Genomic DNA, 21,360 nt, shown 5'->3' with positions numbered 1-21,360 from the left:
AGTGGGTGAACTGTGAATACTCCAGAAGGCTGTGATCGGACATGAATCATTAAACTACTCCATAGATTCCAAGTGAACGTACAAAGCAACAGTTCAAATCCCACTTATTTCATATCACTTCAAATCACTCCTTCTGAATATAAACGGAAACATGTCGCCTTGCTGCAGATTAGAGGATTGACTTAAACTTTATTTTGGCCCATCTTACACTTAAAACAGATGAAGACTTATACAGATTGGTTGACACTAATCTTAAATAACTAGCTTAGTTTTCTCTTGCCTTTGTTTTAGAAGACAATCCAATGGACTGACCTTACGTTATGTCTCTTTATCATTTTTCTCCTCATGTACATCGGGAGTGGCGGGGTGACCACGCCGGCTGCTTTTCCATTCAGTGATCCATCTGTATGTTACGGTTTCTGGCAGTAGCAAGGAGGCTGAGCAACCAGTGTGTGGTCTGTTTGTCCACACCTTTTCTGTCTCACCATTGCGTTGGACAATGGCCTCTCGGTTGGAAGGCAGCCAATTTGCATTGGGGAGTGGGATGTCTCTGCCCAACTGGCTATTTAGACTGATGAGTGAGGGGTTCGGCCGTAAACAGGAAGTCAGGCATGGCCACCAAAGAACAATACAGCACGGGAACAGGCCCTTCGGCCCACCAAGCCTGTGCTGACACGTGATGCCTTTCTAAACTAAAGACCTTAGGCTCCCATGTGATCGGTAACCCTCTACTTCCTGCCTATTTATGTACCTGTCTAGATACCTCTCAAAGACTCCCAGCCTTCTCACTTTCTCATTTTTTCTTATGGCAGCCAGAAAAGGGTGAATAACTAAAGCCCAATAACAGCCAAAGTGTCACCTTCACCAACAGTCTGCTGCAATCATGGCGCATTGGCACCCACCCCTGTGCCGCCTCCTCATACCTGGCATCAATCACCTCAAAACATTCCCCAGCCGACTATTGAGAAACAGAGTGCGCAACGAGATTGCAGTCAAGCTCAATAGCTTGTTAATTTTTTTTTAAATGGCGGGACAGCTTCCAATTTTGACGCCCACTCAGCTTCCATAATATTGGAGACAGGCATGTTGACTTTGGATTGCCGAACTGATGTCATCACACTGGATTTTACCCATTGCACAGGGTGGGTGGCTGATCAGCCCACCCAGAGTGCAGTCATAAAATCCAGCCCAGTGTCAACTCAACTGGCAACTTCACTCTCCAGTACATTTCCAGCAGACAAATCCCTCCCCGGTGCCCAAGAATCAATAATATCCCAGGTAGATGACAGCTTGAAGTGAGGATAATGAGTTCATGAAGAAGTAATTCTCTTTACTGTCTAAGTGACTGTAGCATGTGGCTGGCAGGATGTTTAACCTGAGCTAATTTTAAAAAAAAAACAAAAACTTTAGCAAAATCCAATTCCAATCCTTTTGGTGAAAACAGGCGATAAATCCCAAAACATCGCAGGTACAAAAAGCGGAAAAGTTCCTGCCAAATGTATTTCTTTTCAGCAGCAATATTCTCTCGTAACATTGTAGCTCAGATTTGATTATTGACACATGTATTAGTATACAGTGAAATGTATTGTTTCTTGCGTGCTATACAGAAAAAAGCATATCGTTTAGAGAAGGAGAAGAGAGTGCAGAATATAGTGTTACAGTCATTGCTAGGGTGTAGAGAAAGATCAGCTTAATTTAAAATAGGTCCATTCAAAAGTACTATAGCAGCAGGGAAGAAGCTGTTCCTGAGTCGGTTAGTACATGACTTTTGTATCTTTTACCCGACAGAAGAAGGTGGAAGAGAGAATGTCCAGGGTGTGTGGGGATGTTGATTATGCTGGCTACTCTTCCAAGGCAAAGTCAATAGATAGGAGGCTGGTTTTTGTGATGGACTGGGCTTCGTTCAGAACCTTTTGTACTTTATTGTGGTCTTGGGCAGAGCAGGAGCCATACTAAAGCTGTGATACAACCAGAAAGAATGCTTTCTATGGCGCATCTGTAAAGGTTGGTGAGAGTCGTAGCTGACATGCCAAATTTCCTTACAGGTTGTTGGTGATCTGGACACCAAGAAAGTTGAAGCTCTTGACCATTAATACTTCATCCTCATTGATGTGGATAGGAGTATGTCCTCCACCATGCTTCCTGAAGTCGGAGACAATCTCTTTCATTTTGCTGAAACTGAGGAGAGGTTATTGTCATCGCACCAGTTCACCAGATTCTCTATTTCATTCCTGTACTCTGTCTCATTGTTTGAGATCCGACCCACTATGGTGGTGTCATCAATAAACTTGAAAATGGAGTTGGAGGGGAATTTGGCCACACAGTCATATGTGCATACGGAGTATGGTAAGGGACTGAGGACACAGCCTAGTGGGGCACTGCTGTTGAGGGTGATTGTGGAGGAGGTGTTGCTGCCTAGTCCTTACTGACTGCGGTCTATGGGTTAGGAAGTCGAGGATCCAGTTGCAGAGGGAGGAGCCGTGGCCCAGGCCACAGAGTTTGGAGATGGGTTTTGCCAGAATAATGGTGTTGAAGGCTGAGCTGTAGTCAATAAATAGGAACCTAACATTGGTGTCCTTGTTACCTAGGTATTCCAGGGTTGAGTGTAAAGTGAAATAAATGGAAGAGTTAATTTACTAAGAAAATCTTTTGACTGTCTTCTTTATGGATAGAATGCTTGGACAAGTGGAATTTAGTAACTGTTTAAATATTTAGGGCACTGTTAGATAGTTTTCCTTGAAATGAAATAAATGTTGTATAAATGTAAACAAGATGGTGTATTTCATCAGAATTACACATTCTATAATTTCCTCACTTATTGTTCCAGTACAATTAAATTATGGTCTTACTGCAGGGCATTGTCTTATTATACATATGCAGTCATTTCGGGGTCCTTGTGCATGAGTCGCAAAAACCCAGCTTGCAGGTGCAGCAGGTGGTCAGGAAGGCGAATGGGATGCTGGCCTTCATAGCGAGGGGGATTGAATATAAAAGTAGGGAGGTCTTGCTGCAGCTGTATAGGGCATTGGTGAGGCCGCAGCTGGAGTACTGTGTGCAGTTTTGGGCGCCGCACCTGCGCAAAGATATTTTGGCCTTGGAGGGAGTGCAGAGGAGGTTTACTAGGCTGATACCAGAGTTGAGGGGGTTGAGCTATGAGGAGAGGCTGAATAAACTAGGCTTGTACTCGTTAGAGTTTAGAAGAATGAGGGGAGATCTCATTGAGACGTATAAGATGATGAATGGGATGGATAGGATAGAGGTGGAGAGACTCTTCCCGCTCAAAAAAGACAGTAGGACTAGGGGGAACAGCCTCAAGATAAAAGGGGGGCGGTTTAGAACGGAGTTGAGGAGGAACTTCTTCACTCAAAGGGTGGTGAATCTCTGGAATTCTCTGCCCGTTGAAGTGGTGGAGGCTGCCTCGCTAAATATATTTAAGACGCGGGTTGATGGGTTTTTGATAAGAGAGGGGATTAAGGGTTATGGGGAGAGGGCGGGAAAGTGGAACTGAGCCACGACAGATCAGCCATGATCTTATTGAATGGTGGGGCAGGCTCGAAGGGCTAGATGGCCTACTCCTGCTCCTATTTCTTATGTTCTTATGTTCTTATCATGGAGGGATTTGATCGAGTGAGTGAAGAGGACGGTTTTCAGTGACAGAATGCTTGCTTACCAAAAATCTTTGTTCTCTGGTTACGGAAATGAATCAGAGATAATAGGGGAAAAGAAACAATTATTTTCTTCATTCTTTCATAGGACATGGGTTTTACTGACTTTGCTGACCTACAACACTTTACTGACTGGACCAGCATTTGTTGCCCCATCCTTAATTGCCCTGAACTGAGTGGCTTGCTGGGCCATTTCAGAGGGCAGATAAGAGTCAAGCACATTGCTCAGGGTCTGGAATCACATGTAGGCCAGACCAGGTAAGGACAGCAGATTTCCTTCCCTAAAGAAGTTAGTGAACCAGGTGGGTTTTTACAACAAACAGGGATTGTTGAGAGCACATTAGTGGGTTCTGCCTCTGTGTGTGTGGAGGGGGGGAGCCAGGTAAAATGCAGCTTGCTAACTGTCTCTCTCTCCACAGACGCTGCCTAAAGTATTTCTGACATTTTCTGTTTTGTTTAAGACTGCATATAAATTTGGCATTGTGTTTCCCTCAGAGCCGAGCTTCAATGTCTGTGTTCTATCGATCACCAGGAGCACCTGGTCTACTCCTGCTCCTACTTCTCACATTCCTGCACTCTCGATCCTCTCCTGCGTCCACCACTGCACTGACGCAGGCCTGCTGTCCATCCTCCTCCGTCCACTTCACATTTGTAGCAGAACTCTCGCCCTTTGTAATTCTCTTTCAAAGCCCTCCACATCTCTACCCGCTTCCTCACTGATAGAGTCCTCTCAAAATGAAGCTTAATGAACGCTCCTGTTCCCACATGATTTCTACACCACGGTAGCCCCTTAATGTCCTATTGCATTATAGAGAAGGGGCATGAATACTGGTTAACAATGGACTGAAACATCCGTATGAAATTTAAAGGGTAGAATCAATACCAGAGAGGAATTTCATAGCTGCAGCCAGATTTCTGGATCCAGTAGCTGGAATATCTGGTTACAGCTTTGTTCTCGTGATTTACAGTGTCAGTTGAACACCTTGATTTGCTTACTGCCTTGTACCCACCGTCAGGTGTTCATTATTCTACAGTTAGCGTAGGGAAAAAAATATTTAAAGTGGCAGCTATTTTGAAAAGACCAACACGACTCCTTCATGTTGGAACTATTACTGCTTCTGGCAGAGTGTTGTGCGTGTATTCTGAAAGGAGTAATGGCAACACTTAGGAGACAGAACTGCAGAGACTGAGAATTTGTGACACAGCGAACGAATCAGTTGTGTTTGTCAGCTGAAAAATCAGTGCGGGAAATGCCCTTAACATTTGAGAGTCGTTCACATTTTCAAGCAATTCAGATTATTGGATACCAGTTGCCACGGTGTAACTAAACACCAGAACGCCTCACGGTTTTCCTGCAATATGTATTTGATCCAGTTTTTCTCAATTGATGATAAGAGTGTGATTATCACCAGTTTTCGTGCGTATCGTAGCATATTGCTTCATGTAATGAGTGTAGGAGACACTCTCAATAACACTGTAACGCTACATCCTGCACTCCTTTCCTTCTCTATAAATGGTATGCTTTGTATAGCACGTCAGAAACAATCGTGGATACCAATACATGTGATAATGATAAATCAAATCAATATAAATGTAATCAAGGAATTCAGATTATTGGTTGGATTTTAGGTGAGGGGATGGTAGTGGATGTATTGCTTGCACGCCCCCTCCCCCCCCACATTAGAAAAGTTGGTAGCAAGCCAACCGCCTTAAAAATATGCCACTCTGCATTGACTATTGGCTGCAGCAGCCTAAACAAGCAAGAGTGGAACTTCTACACGCCCCCCCCTCCCATCACCGCCCCCCCCCACAACCATACCTCTCCCCCCCTCATGTCTCCACCCCACTGACCTCGCCCTCAAGAGCTGCCGATCAATATGATTGGCTGCCGCCACAAGTAGTCCGAGCAGTGTGCTCACCTCAATCAAGGACACCGCTGGGTCTGCAAGTAGACTCACAAAGAAGATGGATGGCATCTCAACTCTGACATGTCCTTGGGTTTTAGGCTGGGGAAGAATTGAACACCTCAGTGGTGGTGGTGAGAAAGGTGTCGGCAAGAGAACGGGCAGGGAAGCTCAATGGTTTACGCAGGAGAGGCGGGAAGGGGAGGACGGGGGTCCTGATCCACACAAAGGATATACTCCCTTTCCTTCCCCTATTCCTTCCAACCTTTTCACCCTGTATTGTGAAAAGGTAGACTCCCCACTCCTGCCTGCCTGCCAGTGCTAACCATATTGTGGCATGGCCAGTGTAATATGCAGATGAATTAGCTTGTTAGCCAGCTCAACTGGCCATTGATGATTTTAATTAAGTGGTGTGCAGTTTGTTATTTCAGCTACTGTATTATAGGAAACCAGTGGTTTGGTGTCAGGTTCTTGACCTGCTGCCTTGACACTGAATTTTACACCTATGAGAATCCAGCCCATTATGTCTCGTCCAAACACAAAATGTGTTTATTGGCTTAAAATCGCCATATCTTAATGATGTTGAGTTTCCATTGTAAATGTTTTGTTAACCTGGTTTGCCATTTGAAGACATGATACAGGAAGCGGGAAAGAATTGATTTGATTTGATTTGATTTATTATTGTCACATACAGTGAAAAGTATTGTTTCCTGCATGCCACACAGACATAGAGAAGGAAAGGAGAGAATGCAGAATGTAGTGGCACATTCATAGCTAGGGTGTAGAGAAAGATCAACTTAATGCAAAGTAAGTCCATTCTAAAGTCTGACGGCAGCAGGGAAGAAGCTGTTCTTGAGTAGGTTGGTACGTGACCTCAGATTTTTGTATCTTTTTCCTGATGGAAGAAGGTGGAAGACAGAATGTCAGATCTGCATGGAGTCCTTAATTATGCTTTGCCGAGGCAGCGGGGAGTGTAAACAGAATCAATGGATGATGAATTGAGCTACATTCTCAACCTTTTGTAGTTTGGATCATTTTGAATTGATGTAGCACCTGTGGATTGCTTGTAATTACAAGAAGGTTTGCTACTTTGTGCAGGGAAGCAGGTGTTTGGGAGAACTGATTCTGCTGAATTTCGATACTGTAGTAGGGAAATTAAAATCCTCATTTAACTGTGTAATTGGATGTCCCAGGAACTTTGACTGAAGATTAAAGAACCTATAATTTGTGTATTTTGTGCTTTTAAGTAATTTGAACACTGCCTTATCCCAGATGCAAAATGTTTTTTTTGGTTCAGAAATTTTTCTGTTTTCCATTAACAATTAATGACCCTTAGCAGACATCCTGTTTTCTTCAGTGTGACTTCCAAAGGAATTACTTATGCTTTTCGTAAGGCTTGCTGGATTATTTTAATTTTGACCATATCACACACTGGTTAGCACTGCTGCCTCGCAGCTCCAGAGACCTGGACTCAATTGCAACCTTGGATGACAGTGCGGAGTTTGCGCATGCTCCTCGTGTCTGCGTGGCTTTCTTCCAGGTGTTCCGGTTTCCTCCCACAGTCCAAAGATGTGCAGGTCAGGTGAACTGCCCGTGATCAATTGGCCCTTAGTGTCCTGGGTTGTGAAGGTTGGATGGATTAGCCATGGTAAATGTGTGGAATTACAGGAATAGGGCAGAGGAAAGGGCCTGGGTAAGATACTCTGTCAGAGAGTAAATGCAGACCCCATAGGCCAAATGGCCTCCTTCTAGACTACAGAGAGTCAGTTTAATTTATTTATTAGTGTCACAAGTAGGTTTACATTAACGCTGCAATGAAGTTACTATAAAATCTCCTAGTCGCCATACTCTTGTCCCTGTCTAGGTACATGTGCAGACTCCGCAGATTTGGGACACAGTCACCCAACCTGGAAATCGGACCCGGGCCCCTGGCACTGTGAGGCAGCAATGCGAACCACTGTGCCATCATACCACTCTGTGATGATATGGTTAATGAAAGGAGATAAGTTTGTAGAAGAGAGTAAACAGGCGTCTGTTTCCTTTTGCTGGCTGGAGCAGTTTAAAGACAAATCTGTATGCTACTCTCTCTGCAAAGCCACTCTGATGGCTCCATTTATAGCAAGTATACCTAGGTTTGCTAACTATATTTTAAGTGTATTTTGAGTCTATAGGAAGAATGTTGCTTATTTGGAACTGAAACAGTAATAAGTTAGAAATTAGAGTTGTTTCTTTTCAAGTTTAAAAATTGTACTACTCTTTGTTAGAGTTATGCTTAGACTGTGTTTGTAGAATCATAAAATCATACAGTGCAGAAGAGGTCCTTTAGCCCATCGAATGCACACCAACACATTAGAAACACCTGAACTCCCACCAGATCCCATCTGCCAGCACTTGGCCCATGGCCTTGAATGTTATGATGTGCCAAGTGCCCATCCAGTTACTTTTTAAAGGATGTGAGGCACCCCACCTCCGCCACCCTCCCAGGTAGCGCATTCCAGACCATCACCATCCTCTGGGTAAAAATGTTCTTTCTCACATCTCCCCTTAAACCCCCTGTCCCTCATGTTGAATCAATGTCCCTTCATGACCAACCTTTCAACTAAGAGGGACAGCTGCTTCCTATCCATCCTGCCCATGCCCCTCTTAATCTTGTACACCCTGATCAAGTCACCCCTCAGTTTTCTGTGCTCCATGAAAATAACCCATGTCTATCCAACCTCTCTTCATAACTAAAACATTCCATCCCAGGCAACATCCTGGTGAATCTCCCCTGCACCTCCAAGTGTAATCACATCCTTCCAATAATGTAGCGACTAGAACTGCGCACTGTACTCTAGTTGTGGTCTCACCAAAGTTCTATTCAACCCTACCATGACTTCCCTGCTTTTGTAATCTAATGTGTTGTGAATAAATTGTTTAGATAAAAGATTGCTAATTTGTCAGTGAAATGTCTCCTGGTGTGAAACATCCTTTCCTCACATTTGTGCCAAAATAGAAAAATTGTTGGGGCCTATATACCTCGGGATTCTGACCCGGGCTCCTAACAAAATCTGGGGGCTCGTCCAGAATTTAAAAAGCATGATTGCTTGTTTGGCTTGGGATCATTTAATGCAAAGGTAGTGGATGTCGAGGACTTGGTGCTTTCTTTCAGATGTTGCATTTGGTTAGTGTAAATAGGGAATGTCTTGTGAAAATGGCTCTTTTAGTGACTAAAGTTCATCTGGGTGTGGAAGAGGTCACTTGGTGTGGTTCTCATAGGGTGGTTAAAACAACTCTCTTGGATTTGGGGAACAAGCTGCAGTTAATTTTGCCTGAAAGGATGAGAAGGAAATTGAACGATAGCTCAGCATTTAAAATCACCAGAGACACAGTCTGAATCATTGGAATTGGCTAAAATTCTGTTACAAATAAGCAGTTGCCGCAAAAAAAAGAATTGAGGTAGCTTGAATTGGATTTAAAGGAAAGGAAAGAGGGAGAAGGGAAAGAAAAAGAAATAGCATTTAAACTTCAGAAACTAGAAATGCAAAAAAAAATTATCGACTTAACATGATGGCAGCAAAGTTGGAACTTGAGGAAAGTGCGGAAGAATAAACCCAGTTTAGTCAAAGGCCTATTGGGGATATGTTTAAATGTATTCAACTACTGCCAAGGTTTTAACGAGAAGGATGTAGAAGTCTTTTTCATTTCATTTGAGAAAGTAGTTAAACAAAACATTGCCACAGATCGTGTGGATGTTGTTGCTCCAAACGAGGTTGACAGGTAGAGCTAGTGAAGTGTTTGCATCACTCTCAGAGGAAGTAGCTGGGGATTAAAATGAGGTGAAGAAAGCCATTTTAAATGCATATGAACATGTGCCGCAAAGCCTATAGACAGAAGTTTAGAAATATAAGGAAGGAACCTGGTCAAACGTATGTGCAAGTTGAAGGAATTAAATTCTGACAGGTAGATAACAGACATATAACAATCTTAGGGAAATGATTATTTTGGAAGAATTTAAAAATTCACTTCCTGAAGTAGTGAGAAACAATATGGAAGCGCAAAGATTTAAAACTGCGAGACTGGCAGCAGAAATGGCAGGTGATTATGAGTTACATTCACATCTAGATTATTAATGGACACTACAAAAACAAGGGACCCAGCACCCGATCCCTGTGATACATCACTGGACAAAGGCTTCTCGTCACAAAAACAAGTTCCAAACATATTGAAAAGTGAACACAATTAACTCCTGACCAAGCTGAGCACTCCATCCCTTCTGATTTGATTTGATTTATTAATGTCACATGTATTAACATACAGTGAAATGTATTGTTTGTTGCCCACTATAAAGACAAAACATACCATTCGTAGAGAAGGAAACGAGACGGTGCAGAATGTAGTGTTACAGTCATAGCTACTGTGTAGAGAAAGATCAACTTAATGTGAGGTAGGTCCATTCAAAAGTCTGACAGCAGCAGGGAAGAAGCTGTTCTTGGGTCAGTCGGTATGTGTCCTCAGACTTCTGTATCTTTTTCCTGACGGAAGAAGGTGGAAGAGAGAATGACCGGAGTGCATAGGGTCCTTTATTATGCTGACTGTTTTGCCAAGGGAGCATGAAGTGTAGATAGAGTCAGTGGATGGGAGGCTGGTTTGCGTGATGGATTGGGCTACATTCACAACCTTTTGTAGTTCTAATGGTAAATAACTTCTTATTGTTCAATTTAACAGTGTCAATCATAACACATATTGTACTTGCTGTCAGATTCATGCAGTTAACTATTAACTATTCTAGATTTATACTGAAATGACAAATTATAATTTCAAATTATTCTATTTCAGACCTGTTGACAGTGAAGGAGTATCATTCTTTACTTCAGCTGATTTGTCAAGACTTTCCAATGAATCTTGCCCAGAAAGCAGCAAGGTAAATAGTATTTATTTCCCTTACTCAACAAATCTAACTGATTCTCCCAAAACATTTCTAAAAGTGGTCTCCGACAGGAACCGGGATGCAATTCCCATTAGGTGGGTCGTGCAATCCTGATCTCAATCCACCCACTCTTGGACATTCTTTTGGAGCTTGGGGTTATTTACGCTGCGAATGAGATGTGTGGGACCTAAAGACACCGACAAGAGATCAGGACGCAGCTTTTAACCCCAATAATCCTACAGACACCCCCCACTCCCCAATCACTGGCATCAGGCCCAGATTGGAGGGGTGGGGGGGTAGCAAACAGGGAGGCTACTACAAATGACTTTAATCTCACTAATGAGATCAAAATGAATGCATTTTCTGGGCGAGATACTGATCAAGCCAAGTGGAACCAGTTGGGAGCATTGGAAGTTATTTAATTCCTGTGGAAATCCCAGGCAAGATTCTCTGGCCTCCCAACCGCATGCTTCCCACTGGCAGGAGGTGGTGCCTTGTTCTCTAGTGGCAGGATTCTCCGGTCCTGCCACTGTCAATGGGAATTTCCATTGACATCACCCCATGCCAACAGGAGAACCGTGGGTGGGGGATGCGCTGCTGGTGGAAGTGGAGAGTCCCACCGGCGTGAGTGGCCAGAGAATTCAGGCCCCCGTTTCTGACCTCTTACCGAATTCACTGGCCCAGCGAGATTTGATCCCAGAGCTAACGGGGCTGGAGAATCAGCTCCCGCGTCTTCAAACCAGGGAGACCCAGTCCAGAACTGATGTGACGGAGTGAAGGGTGATGGATATTTTTACTTTTGTAACAATATTTCACTCTTTCCACGTGCTGGTGATTAATGCTCAGTAATTTCCTATAATTAGTTTGTTTGCCAACTGGTATAATTGTTTTTGCTTTGTTGTCCCAAACTTGATTTAGTTTGTATGAGAGGCATTTGACTTGCATGTTGAAGATATCTTGCCAGCAATGGAGAGCTGCATTGTATATGTAATTTTCTGTGGAACGATCAAACTTCATGTTTAATTCACAGGCAAAAAGAAACAGAGGTGAATGAGCTGGCGGCTGCCAATTTACAATTTATACAGCTGTACTTTATTTCTGTGCTAGCTATTGCAGCGTTGGTTCATGTCTTAGAAGTTTCTGAGGCTGATATAGAGGAATGTGAAATTTGCAAGGGGACAAATGTGAAATACTGTACACTTCGGGTGAAATCCTATCAAAAGATGGCAGAGTGGTAATTCTGGTGGAAAAAAATGGCATGTTTCTCTCTCGATCTTATCAACTCCACCACAAAAAATACAGCTGGGCATATTTCAGACTGTCAGATAGGGGGCAGGGCCTCAACACACCAGCAAAGCCTGGCTACACTGAGATCCGGTCACCATGGGAGCCCGAACAGAGTAAACAATGTCCTCCCCGTCAGCCCACCCTGTGGTGTCAGGTCGCCCCCTTTATTAACCACGTATTAATCATTCACTGGGGAGAGACTTCAGTAAAGTAGCACTTACCCACAAAGCGGGAGAGCATCATGAGTTCACCATGTATTGAGTACAAGATACTGCCTGAAGATAATGTCCAATCCAAAACAACAGAAGAAAACAGGGTAAGTGAGCTTGTGCTGCTTTTGAACCTCTTACTGAAGATAATTGGAGATCTGGGTACCGCCCAACCACCTTCAGCTGCTTCATTTGCTCCAACACAAGACACAGGATAAGATTTCTGAAATAGCACCCGGGTGGTTGCCTCACCCACTGACAGTACGTCTAGAAATTGGCTCATATTTCAACTAATGTTTGTAAGGAGAGATGTGCTTGGAGTGTGCTCAAACCTCCTTTCTTTTCATCCAGCATCACACATCGGACAAGCAATCTGACTCTTTGGAGACATTGGAGGGGTCAAGAGGGCTGGTAATGAGGTCGAGTCTGATGGGGTTTTCAGCGCATGTGTGGAAACTGGTGCCATGTTTTCTAACATCACCTATGATCAGGAGGGGGACAAGGATTGATTCTGTAGGACACCTTTATCTCCATCAAGGTGTCAGCGTGGTGTAACTGTGGTTAGCATTGCTGCCTCACAGCATCAGGGACCCAGGTTTGATTCCCGGCTTGGGTCAATGTCTGTGTGGAGTTAGCACGTTCTCCCCGTGTCTGTGTGGGTTTGCTCCGGGTGCTCCAGTTTCCTCCCACAGTCTGAAAGACGTGCTGGTAAAGGTGCATTGACCCAAATAGGCACTGGAGTGTGGTGACTGGGGGAAATTCGCAGTAACTTCATTGCAGTGTTAATGTAAGCCTTACGTGTGACCATTAAATAGACTTTAAAAGCAGCACAGGCTGACTTATCCTCTCCTTCCTTCTGTTGTTTTCAATTAAATATTAGTTTCAGGCACTATCTTGTACTAACCAACTGTGTGGGAGAGGCCGGAGAAGCCACTGCTGCTGATTCTCTGTCTATAGCTGGGCAGAAAAGAATGGAACCAGGCAGCTGGACAGCGGAGCCAGGGAGGTGGAGTGGGACCGTGTGGTGGGGGAAAAGATGTTGGAGCACAATCTTTATTTGACCCCTGCTGCATCTTCTTTGCTCTGATTGCGATTGCTTCTTTTAAATTGTACCCAGCGAATTTACCAAATGTTTCTACTTCTTGCTGCACCCTGAGCTGGAGAATGCAGTTCAGTGACAGCAATCATAAAAGGTTAGTTATTATGCTGTCTTCAGAGCGAAAGCAAATAGACGGTGCAGTTACAAAATGGCTTCAGAGTGTTGGATGACAGCTTTTTGTGACAGTCTCCAGGCACTTGCATCCCAGCATTTGGTACTGGAAACATAAACCACTCACTAAAAACTATATCATTATAGTTTTAAAATTACATTTTAAAAATATTTTTGAACCAATATAATGTCTAATGACAAAATTTAAAAAAAGATGAAGATGGATTATTCAATTAAACCATAAAGTGCAGTTTTGAATCTATTGGATAAGCATATTCTTTAGACAGACACACTGGAATGAGTTATTTATCAATAATTTAACTGCAAATTTGCCTCTCTGGGGACAATGCAAGAACTTTCACAGCTCAGACTTTCTTCCACAATTGTATGCATGTTTGTTCCTCTTTATATTTTACCTACTCTGAGACATGGATTTTCCTGTATCCTCATTCTCCAGATTAGATTTGATCTATTATTGTCACATGTATTAGCATAGAGTGAAAAGTGTTGTTTCTTGCACGCTATACAAAGCATACCATACATAGAGAAGGAAACGAGTGAGTGCAGAATGTAGTGTTACAGTAATAGCTAGGGTGTAGAGAAAGATCAAATTAATAAAAGGTAGGACCATTCAAAAGTCTGACAGCAGCAGGGAAGAAGCTATTCTTGACTCAGTTGGAACGTGTCCTCAGACTTTTGTGTCTTTTTCCTGACAGAAGAAGCTAGAAGAGAGTATGTCCGGGGTGCACGGGGTCCTTGATTATGCTGGTTGCTTTTCTGAGTCAGCAGGAAGTGTAGACAGAGTCAATGGGATGGGAGGCTGGTTTGCATGATGGATGGGCTTTGTCCACAACCCTTTGTAATTTCTTGCGGTCTTGGTCAGAGCAGGAGCCTATACCAAGCTGTGATACAACCAGAAAGAATGCTTTCTATGGTGCATTTGTAAAAGTTGGTGAGAATTGTAGTGGGCATGCCAAATGCCAAATTTTGATAGTCTTCACTTTATCCCACAATATTGCTTTGTGAAGAGGCTTACAATCCTGCACTGACTGCGCCAAGGTGCTCCCAGTCAGCTAGCAGTGAAAAGCAGCTGGACCGAGAGAGGGACCATTGTCAAATGGAACATGGGAGTTCCACTCAAAATCCTTTCACTTCTGGTACACTGCTCTGCACACCATTTTACCCTTGCCACCCTGCCCTCCCCTACCATTTCGCTGCTGCATACAGCCATGCTGCCTTGTCTCCCAGTGCCTGAGTGTGTCTCTGCACGGGTGCAGGTAGAACAGTCTTTCTCAGAATCTCTGTGCTCTCCAAAACTCAAATGGTATCAGCTAAAAACTGTCAGAGCAGAGATCAGAGCAACCTGTCCCTACCCCAGCTGAAATCACTGGAGCTTCACCATGTAGTTTTTAAAGTTTACTTATTAGCATCACAAGTAAGCTTACATTAACACCACAATGAAGTTACTGTGAAAATCCCCTAGTTGCCACAATCCGGCACCTGTTCAGGTACATTGAAGGAGAATTTAGCATGGCCAATGCACCTAACCAGCACACCTTTTGGACTGTGGGAGGAAATCAGAGCACGTAGAGGAAACCCACGCAGACATGGGGAGAACGTGCAGACTCCACACTGACAGTGACCCATGCTGGGAATCGAACCTGGGTCTTTGGCATTGTGAGGCAGCAGTACTAACCACTGTGCCAGCATGTCGCCCCAGAGTCAAAGAGACTGGAAAGAGAAATGGAAAGCATTGTTGTTGTACAAGTGTACACACGTGGCTTTGTGAGAAAATGTAATATTGGAAAGTTTATATTGATTAGCTAAAGCGCAAATGTTTTACTCTTTTGCACCATTTACTCATGTCATGACTTCGACAGCCACTGGTATCACATGGCCACCAGGTCCAACAAGCAGCAAGTCTTCTTCCAGGAATCAGTAGGTTTCCACCACGACTTGGTGCAACAACTTGAATCTTGTCAAACACACATCAAGGAAAGCCTCAGTTATATACCCTGGTTTGGGGATAGTGCCTCCTGTGAACTGACATCTCTATTCCGATTGTCCAGCTGGGGGTTTCTCAAGCAGATATGCTGATTTTGGTTCTGGCTTTGGTGCTGGCTCTAGTGCTGACCCTGTTTGTGTTGGTGCCGCTTCCCATGCTGGCGGCGCTGGATCTGATTCTGGTTCTTACTCTGGAGCTATACTGGCTATGTAGCTGGTTTTAGCACTTGTCTTAATTTGGCAGTGGCACTGGTGCTGGTTTTGATTCTCTTACTGGTTTTGGTTTTGGCAATGGCGCTGGTTTCGGTACTTGTGCTATTTTGGTGCTGATTTTCAATCTGGTGATGGTCTTGGCGCTGATTTGAATCTGGTTTTGGATCTGGTGCTGGTTTTGATTCTCTTGCTGGTTTTGGTTTTGGCAATAGCGCTGGTTTCAGTATTGATGCTGTTTTGGTGTTGATTTTGGATCTGGTGATGATCTTAGTGCTGATTTGAATCTGATTTTGGATCTGGTGCTATTTTGGTGCTAATTTTGGCCCTGGCTTTGGATCTGAAGCTGGTTTTGTCCCCTGTTTTTGTTCTCTTGCTTGTTTTGGTTTTGGCAATGGTCATATTGTTCTTCCTTTAAGGTTCGATCGAGACAGCACCCATTGTGCAATGAAAAATCCATTGTGCAGAAAACTTCCAGAACATAGAAAGTATTATCTCAGCTTTGGCACGTCTCTGCCTGTGAGCCTGGTGGAAGCAGAGGTGATGAATGATGTCGAAAGGATGTGGGTGTGTGTGTGAACGAAATAACCTTGTAGGGCTGCAATGATAGAGAAGGAGTGAGGAACTGATTGGAATATTCTGCAGTGGCAGCATGGTCTCAGTAGGTTGACTGACCTCCTTCTGTGCCACAATAACTCTGGAACAACATCACTCCAATTGGTTGATCATGGTGGCGCAGTGGTTAGCACTGCTTCTTCACAGCGTCAGGGACCCAGGTTGATTCCCAGTTTGCACTTTCTCCCCCTGTCTGCATGGGTTTCCTCCCACAGTCCAAAGATGTGCAGGTTAGATGGATTGGCCATGCTAAATTGTCCTTTAGTGTTCCAAGATGTATAGGTTAGGGAGAGTATGGGGTAAATACATGGAGTTACGGGGATAGGACCTGGGTAAGGCACTCAGTTGGAAAGTCAGTGCAGGCCTCTTTCAGCACTGTAGGGATTCTATGGCTTTACACGTTTGTCGCTCCTCAGCTGGGTACACGCAACACTGAAGTTAAATGTGGAAGTCAATGGGTTGAACCTGACTTCCAGTGTTAACGTCCTACACCCGCCCCGAATCCATCCCCACTCCAACTCCAGATTAAAATACCTCAAATTTCACCAGCCCATCCACAACCTCCAGCCATCAGTACTAGGAAAATATCTCTCAATAGATCTATCGCAAATAATTTACTGGTTTTCTCTCTTCAAAGTGAAGCTTATTTCTTAAGGAAATTGATTTAACAACGTGCGCTAGATTAGTTATGACATGCTGAGACACAAGCAGTTACTGTCGCACCTGGTCTGTAGGTTCTGTACACTTCAGTGAACCATCACAGTGCATTAGTCAGGAGTGACTTAAAATTCATGGCTAAATGGCTGCATTTGAAGCATTTATTTTCTGCTAAATTAAAAGTCGCTCTGATTATTGTTCCAATGACATATTGAGCTGATTACTGCTGACAGATCCACATGTTTAATTACTTTCTAAAATTCTAGCTTTGTTTCAAAACAACTCCAAAGATTTCTGTATCTGGGCATTGTATCAAGATGTGGAAGTCTTCCAGTGTGACCTGTTTGAACAATGTGCTAACTCTGGCTGGCTCCGTGGGTAGCACCTTGTCTCTCGATCACAAGGTCCAAGGTTCAAGTCCCACATCAGGGCTTGAGCACAAAAAAGGCTCCATTTGAAAGAGATATTAAACCAAGGCACTATCTGCCTGCTCAGGTGGATGTAAAAGGCCCCAGGGCACTAATTTGAAGAAGAGTAGGGGAGCTGTACCCATTATCCTGGCTAATATTTATGGGTGCAATGATTTGCACTGTTGACTCACAGAGCCAGGGATCCAGTTCAATTCTGGCCTCAGGTCGCTGTCTATACAGAATCTGCACATTCTCCTAGCGTCTGCGTGGGTTTTCTCCAGGTGCTCCGATTTCCTCCCACAGTCCAAAGATGTGCAGGTTAGGTTGATTGCCCCTTAGTGTCAGGAGGACTAAATTGCCCCTTCATGTTCGGGGGACTAGCAGGGTAGATACATGGGATTACAGGAATAGGGTTTGGGTGATATTGTGGTCAGTGCAGAATTGATGGATCAAATGGCCTCCTTCTGCACTGTAGGGATTCTGTAATTCTATGAAAAAAGATTATCTGATCACTATCACCTTGCTGTTTCTGGGAGCTTGCTGTGCGTTAATTAGCTGCCATGTTTCTGATGACAATTCAAACAGTAGCTCTTTGGCTGGGAACACTTTGAGATGCCCAGTGGCTGCAAAAAGGGCTAGATAAATGAACATGTTTCATTCTGTTTGATAAGACTTTCAGCCGAGGCAAAAAGATGCAGGCCTTTCAAAGGAAGATTGAGTGCACATTTATAAAACTGCTTCTGGAGTCAGAATTGGAAGGAATTCATGCATTTTTTTACTAAGTGGCAATTTCTAAGTCTATTGTTGAGCATATACATCACTACATTGGTACACACAAGGCTGAAGCTTGACTGGTAGAGTTTTTCAGACAGGGAATGGCTGATATAGAAGGCTTAGAGATTCCTGAGCTAATTGGGACCATTTTGACCATGGGCCAACTACATGGGAGGGTGTGGTGCTGTAGACCACAAAATTCATTCCCTAACCACTAACCCTCCTTGGTCACCATCTGAAACTGAACCAGTCTGTTCATGTTTGTCTCCCAGACAACCTTGGCACACAGTTTAACACTGAGATGAGCAATTATACCCAGTCCATCAGTAAGATGCATTGCTTCTATTTCCCTAACATTGCCCGTTTGTGTCTCTAACTCCGCTTATCTGCAGAGATTTTGAACCATCCTTGTTTCTTTGATTATTCCAGTCATTTATTTCTGTTTTTCAAATCAACTCTACCGATACCACCTCTTCCTCATGTGCTTCAGGCAAAGCCAGAAAAAAATGACCTAATTTCTGAATGCAAAGTTGAAGAAGTTATTGTGGAAGTGGTATATTTCATTGAAAAATATTTATTAAGATAATTACTATGTAAAAAGATAGAGCTCATTATCTCTAAATAAATGTGCTTATTTTGTGGTACTGTTTTCCCTGACTTGCAAATCAAGAACCTAATCCTGTTAGAGATGTCCTTTACGAAACTCGGTCACACAGGAAAATGTGGCCCACATCCGCTCCAATTAACAGTCCTTAAAGAACTGCTGGAGACCATCACCAAAAAAGGAAAATTCCTTATTATGGAGTCCAGGATCATCGGAGTCTTCCTTCTCAATCCGCAGCTCTGCCTCCAAACAGTACTGGTCTCCGGCGACCTACTTCAACCGTCTCTCCATCCACTGATCCCTCCTTCCGATTGCCCAGTCATTCCCCAAGGCAGCAAACAATGACCCAAATTTGAAATGCTCCTTGGCAGCGAGCAGCCAGCAGACTCTTGTACCCTTGCCTGCTTCTTGAAATGAGGGTTGTGGTTGGGCGTTGGGGCTACCATTTTGCAGATCGCCCTCTGCACCCAGTTCATGCCACACAAATCAATTTCTTGGCCAACAGTCCTGCAAACTATAGGATCGTGACATTGTGGAAAGGAAATCCACAGTGGCACAGTGGTTAGCACGGCTGCTTCACAGTGCCACGGACTCTGGGTTCGATTCCCAGCTTGGGTCACCGTCTGTGTGGGCTCTGCACATTCTCCCTGTGTCTGCGTGGGTTTCCTCTGGGTACTCCGGTTTCCTCCCACAGTCCAAAGATGTGTGGGTTAAGTGGATTGGCCATGCTAAATTCTGCCTTAGTGTCAGGGCGACTAGCTAGGGGTAAATGCATGGGGTTACGGGGATAGGGCCTGGGTGGAATTGTGGTCGGTGCAGACTCAATGGGCCAAATGGCCTCCTTCTGCATTGTTGGATTCTATGATAGAAAAATCCTGCCGGACTTATGGAAGAGGAGACTTAAAGGCATTCTCCTTCCCCGGTTTTCTTTTTATAAATGTTCTTTCAATTATAAGAGACCTTACAGCGAGGTTGTTTAAGCACCTGTTTTTGTGGATTACTGCCGTACAATCTGTTGTCAGATCACATCATGTTTATACTCTGAGATGACTCAGTTACTGCCAAGTGATATTGATGCTTCACTAACCTAATGTCCCTGTTCAAAATATCTGTGAGTCTCTCCACGTGTATCATGTTTTAATTAAGGACTGAAATAGCCTCTTTGGGAACTGCACACTGTTAGCCCAGTCTGATCTTGGTAACATCACGGAAATGATTTGAGACCAGTTACATCCTGCCCTGGCAGTTCGAAGAAAGCATTTTTAAAGATAAGTTTTAAACTCTTGGGAGCAGACAGAACTATTTGATGTTATTTGTAGCTTGGACTATTTCCCACCAGCACTGCTCCCACTGATAAAATAAATAAAGAAAACACTGGAAAAACCCAGCAGGTCTCAAAGCATCTAAGGCAAGAGAAAGAGAGTTAATACTTCAGATCTGTGATCTTTCATCAGTCCTGGAGAAAGTTAGAAATGTAATAGGCTCCCGCTGATAATCTGCCCCTCAAATAGCTTCTGGATTCAATTCCTCACCATAACTGGATTCAAACCTTCTCTCTGCGTTGCTATGTTACAAGCGTCATCCACCACATGATTCCTTTACTCTTGGACTCTTTCAAATCATCTCTTCTCCCCTCTCAGTGTACAACCAAGACATGCTAATTCCTGCAATGGCGACACACTTGAATTCTTTCTGTGTCCATCTGCGTGTGACTTCAGTCTGACACATTCTTTGGGCAGGATTTACCCCCAACCTCTCCGCGTGGCAGCACGCCATCGCTGCTGAGTGGCGGGATCTTCTGGTCCTCCCGTTTTTCCACTGAGTGCACCCTTCGCCACTGGGAAACCTGCGGTGGGGGCGGGGTGGGGGGGGGGGGGGGGGTGCGGGGGATGCACCTTTGGCAGGAACGGAAGATCCCACTGGCATGAATGGCCAGAAAAATCCAGCCAATATCTCCAATTGTTCCTCCCCCTTGGCCCCATGTTGACCCTTCTCCACTGTCATCACACTTCTCTCATTCATCACTCCATCTTTCATTCCTTCTTTTTCAGGTTCCCAACCACCTCCCAACAATCTCAACACCAAGCTATCACTGCTCCTATACCATCTTACTCCCCTACTATCTGGAATCCCCTTTGGGTAAGCTCACAGCTATATAGAACATAGAACACTACAGCACAAACAGGCCCTTCGGCCCACGAGTTGCGCCGATCACATCAACACCTACCAATCCATAGACCTATCTATAACCCCCAATCCCATTAAATCCCATATACTCATCCAGAAGTCTTTTAAAAGACCCCAGCGAGTTCGCCTCCACCACCACTGACGGCAGCCGATTCCACTCACTCACCATCCTCTGAGTGAAAAACTTACCCCTAACATCACTTCTGTACTTGCCTCCCCGCACCTTAAAACTGTGTCCTCTCGTAGCGACCATTTCAACCCGGGGAAATAGCCTCTGAGAATCCACCCTATCTATTCCTCTCAACATTTTATAAACTTCTATCAGGTCGCCTCTCAACCTACGTCTCTCCAGGGAAAAGAGTCCCAGCTCCCTCAACCTAACTTCATTAGGCATGCCTCCCAGTCCAGGCAACATCCTTGTAAATCTCCTCTGTACCCTTTCAATAGCTTCTACGTCCTTCCTATAGTGAGGCGACCAGAACTGCGCACAGTACTCCAAGTGAGGCCTGACAAGGGTCTTATAAAGTTGCAGCATTACCTCCCGATTCCTAAACTCAATCCCTCGATTAATGAAGGCCAGTACACCATACGCCTTGACCACATCCTCCACCTGCGAGGCCGATTTAAGAGTCCTGTGAACCCGGACCCCAAGATCCTTCTGCTCTTCAACACTACTAAGACTCCTGCCCTTGATAGTGTACTCGTTCATCCCATT

General features: G+C 44.2%; 1 protein-coding gene across 1 annotated transcript in view; it reads left to right on the top strand.

The window, feature by feature from the left end:
* Positions 1 to 21,360, top strand: part of cstpp1 (centriolar satellite-associated tubulin polyglutamylase complex regulator 1) — a 265,683-nt gene that overhangs the window by 178,750 nt on the left and 65,573 nt on the right. The window contains exon 4 of the mRNA XM_080191528.1: positions 10,388 to 10,472. Within this exon, the coding sequence (XP_080047654.1) occupies positions 10,388 to 10,472 (85 nt within the window). The remainder of the gene's footprint in view (positions 1 to 10,387; positions 10,473 to 21,360) is intronic.

Source organism: Carcharhinus amblyrhynchos, chromosome 6, assembly GCF_965287045.1.
Source record: "Carcharhinus amblyrhynchos chromosome 6, sCarAmb.v2.hapA, whole genome shotgun sequence".
NCBI classification, from domain to species: Eukaryota; Metazoa; Chordata; class Chondrichthyes; order Carcharhiniformes; family Carcharhinidae; genus Carcharhinus; species Carcharhinus amblyrhynchos.
The sequence above is the reverse complement of the archived record's forward strand: the minus strand, read 5'-3'. Positions and strand labels throughout refer to the sequence as shown.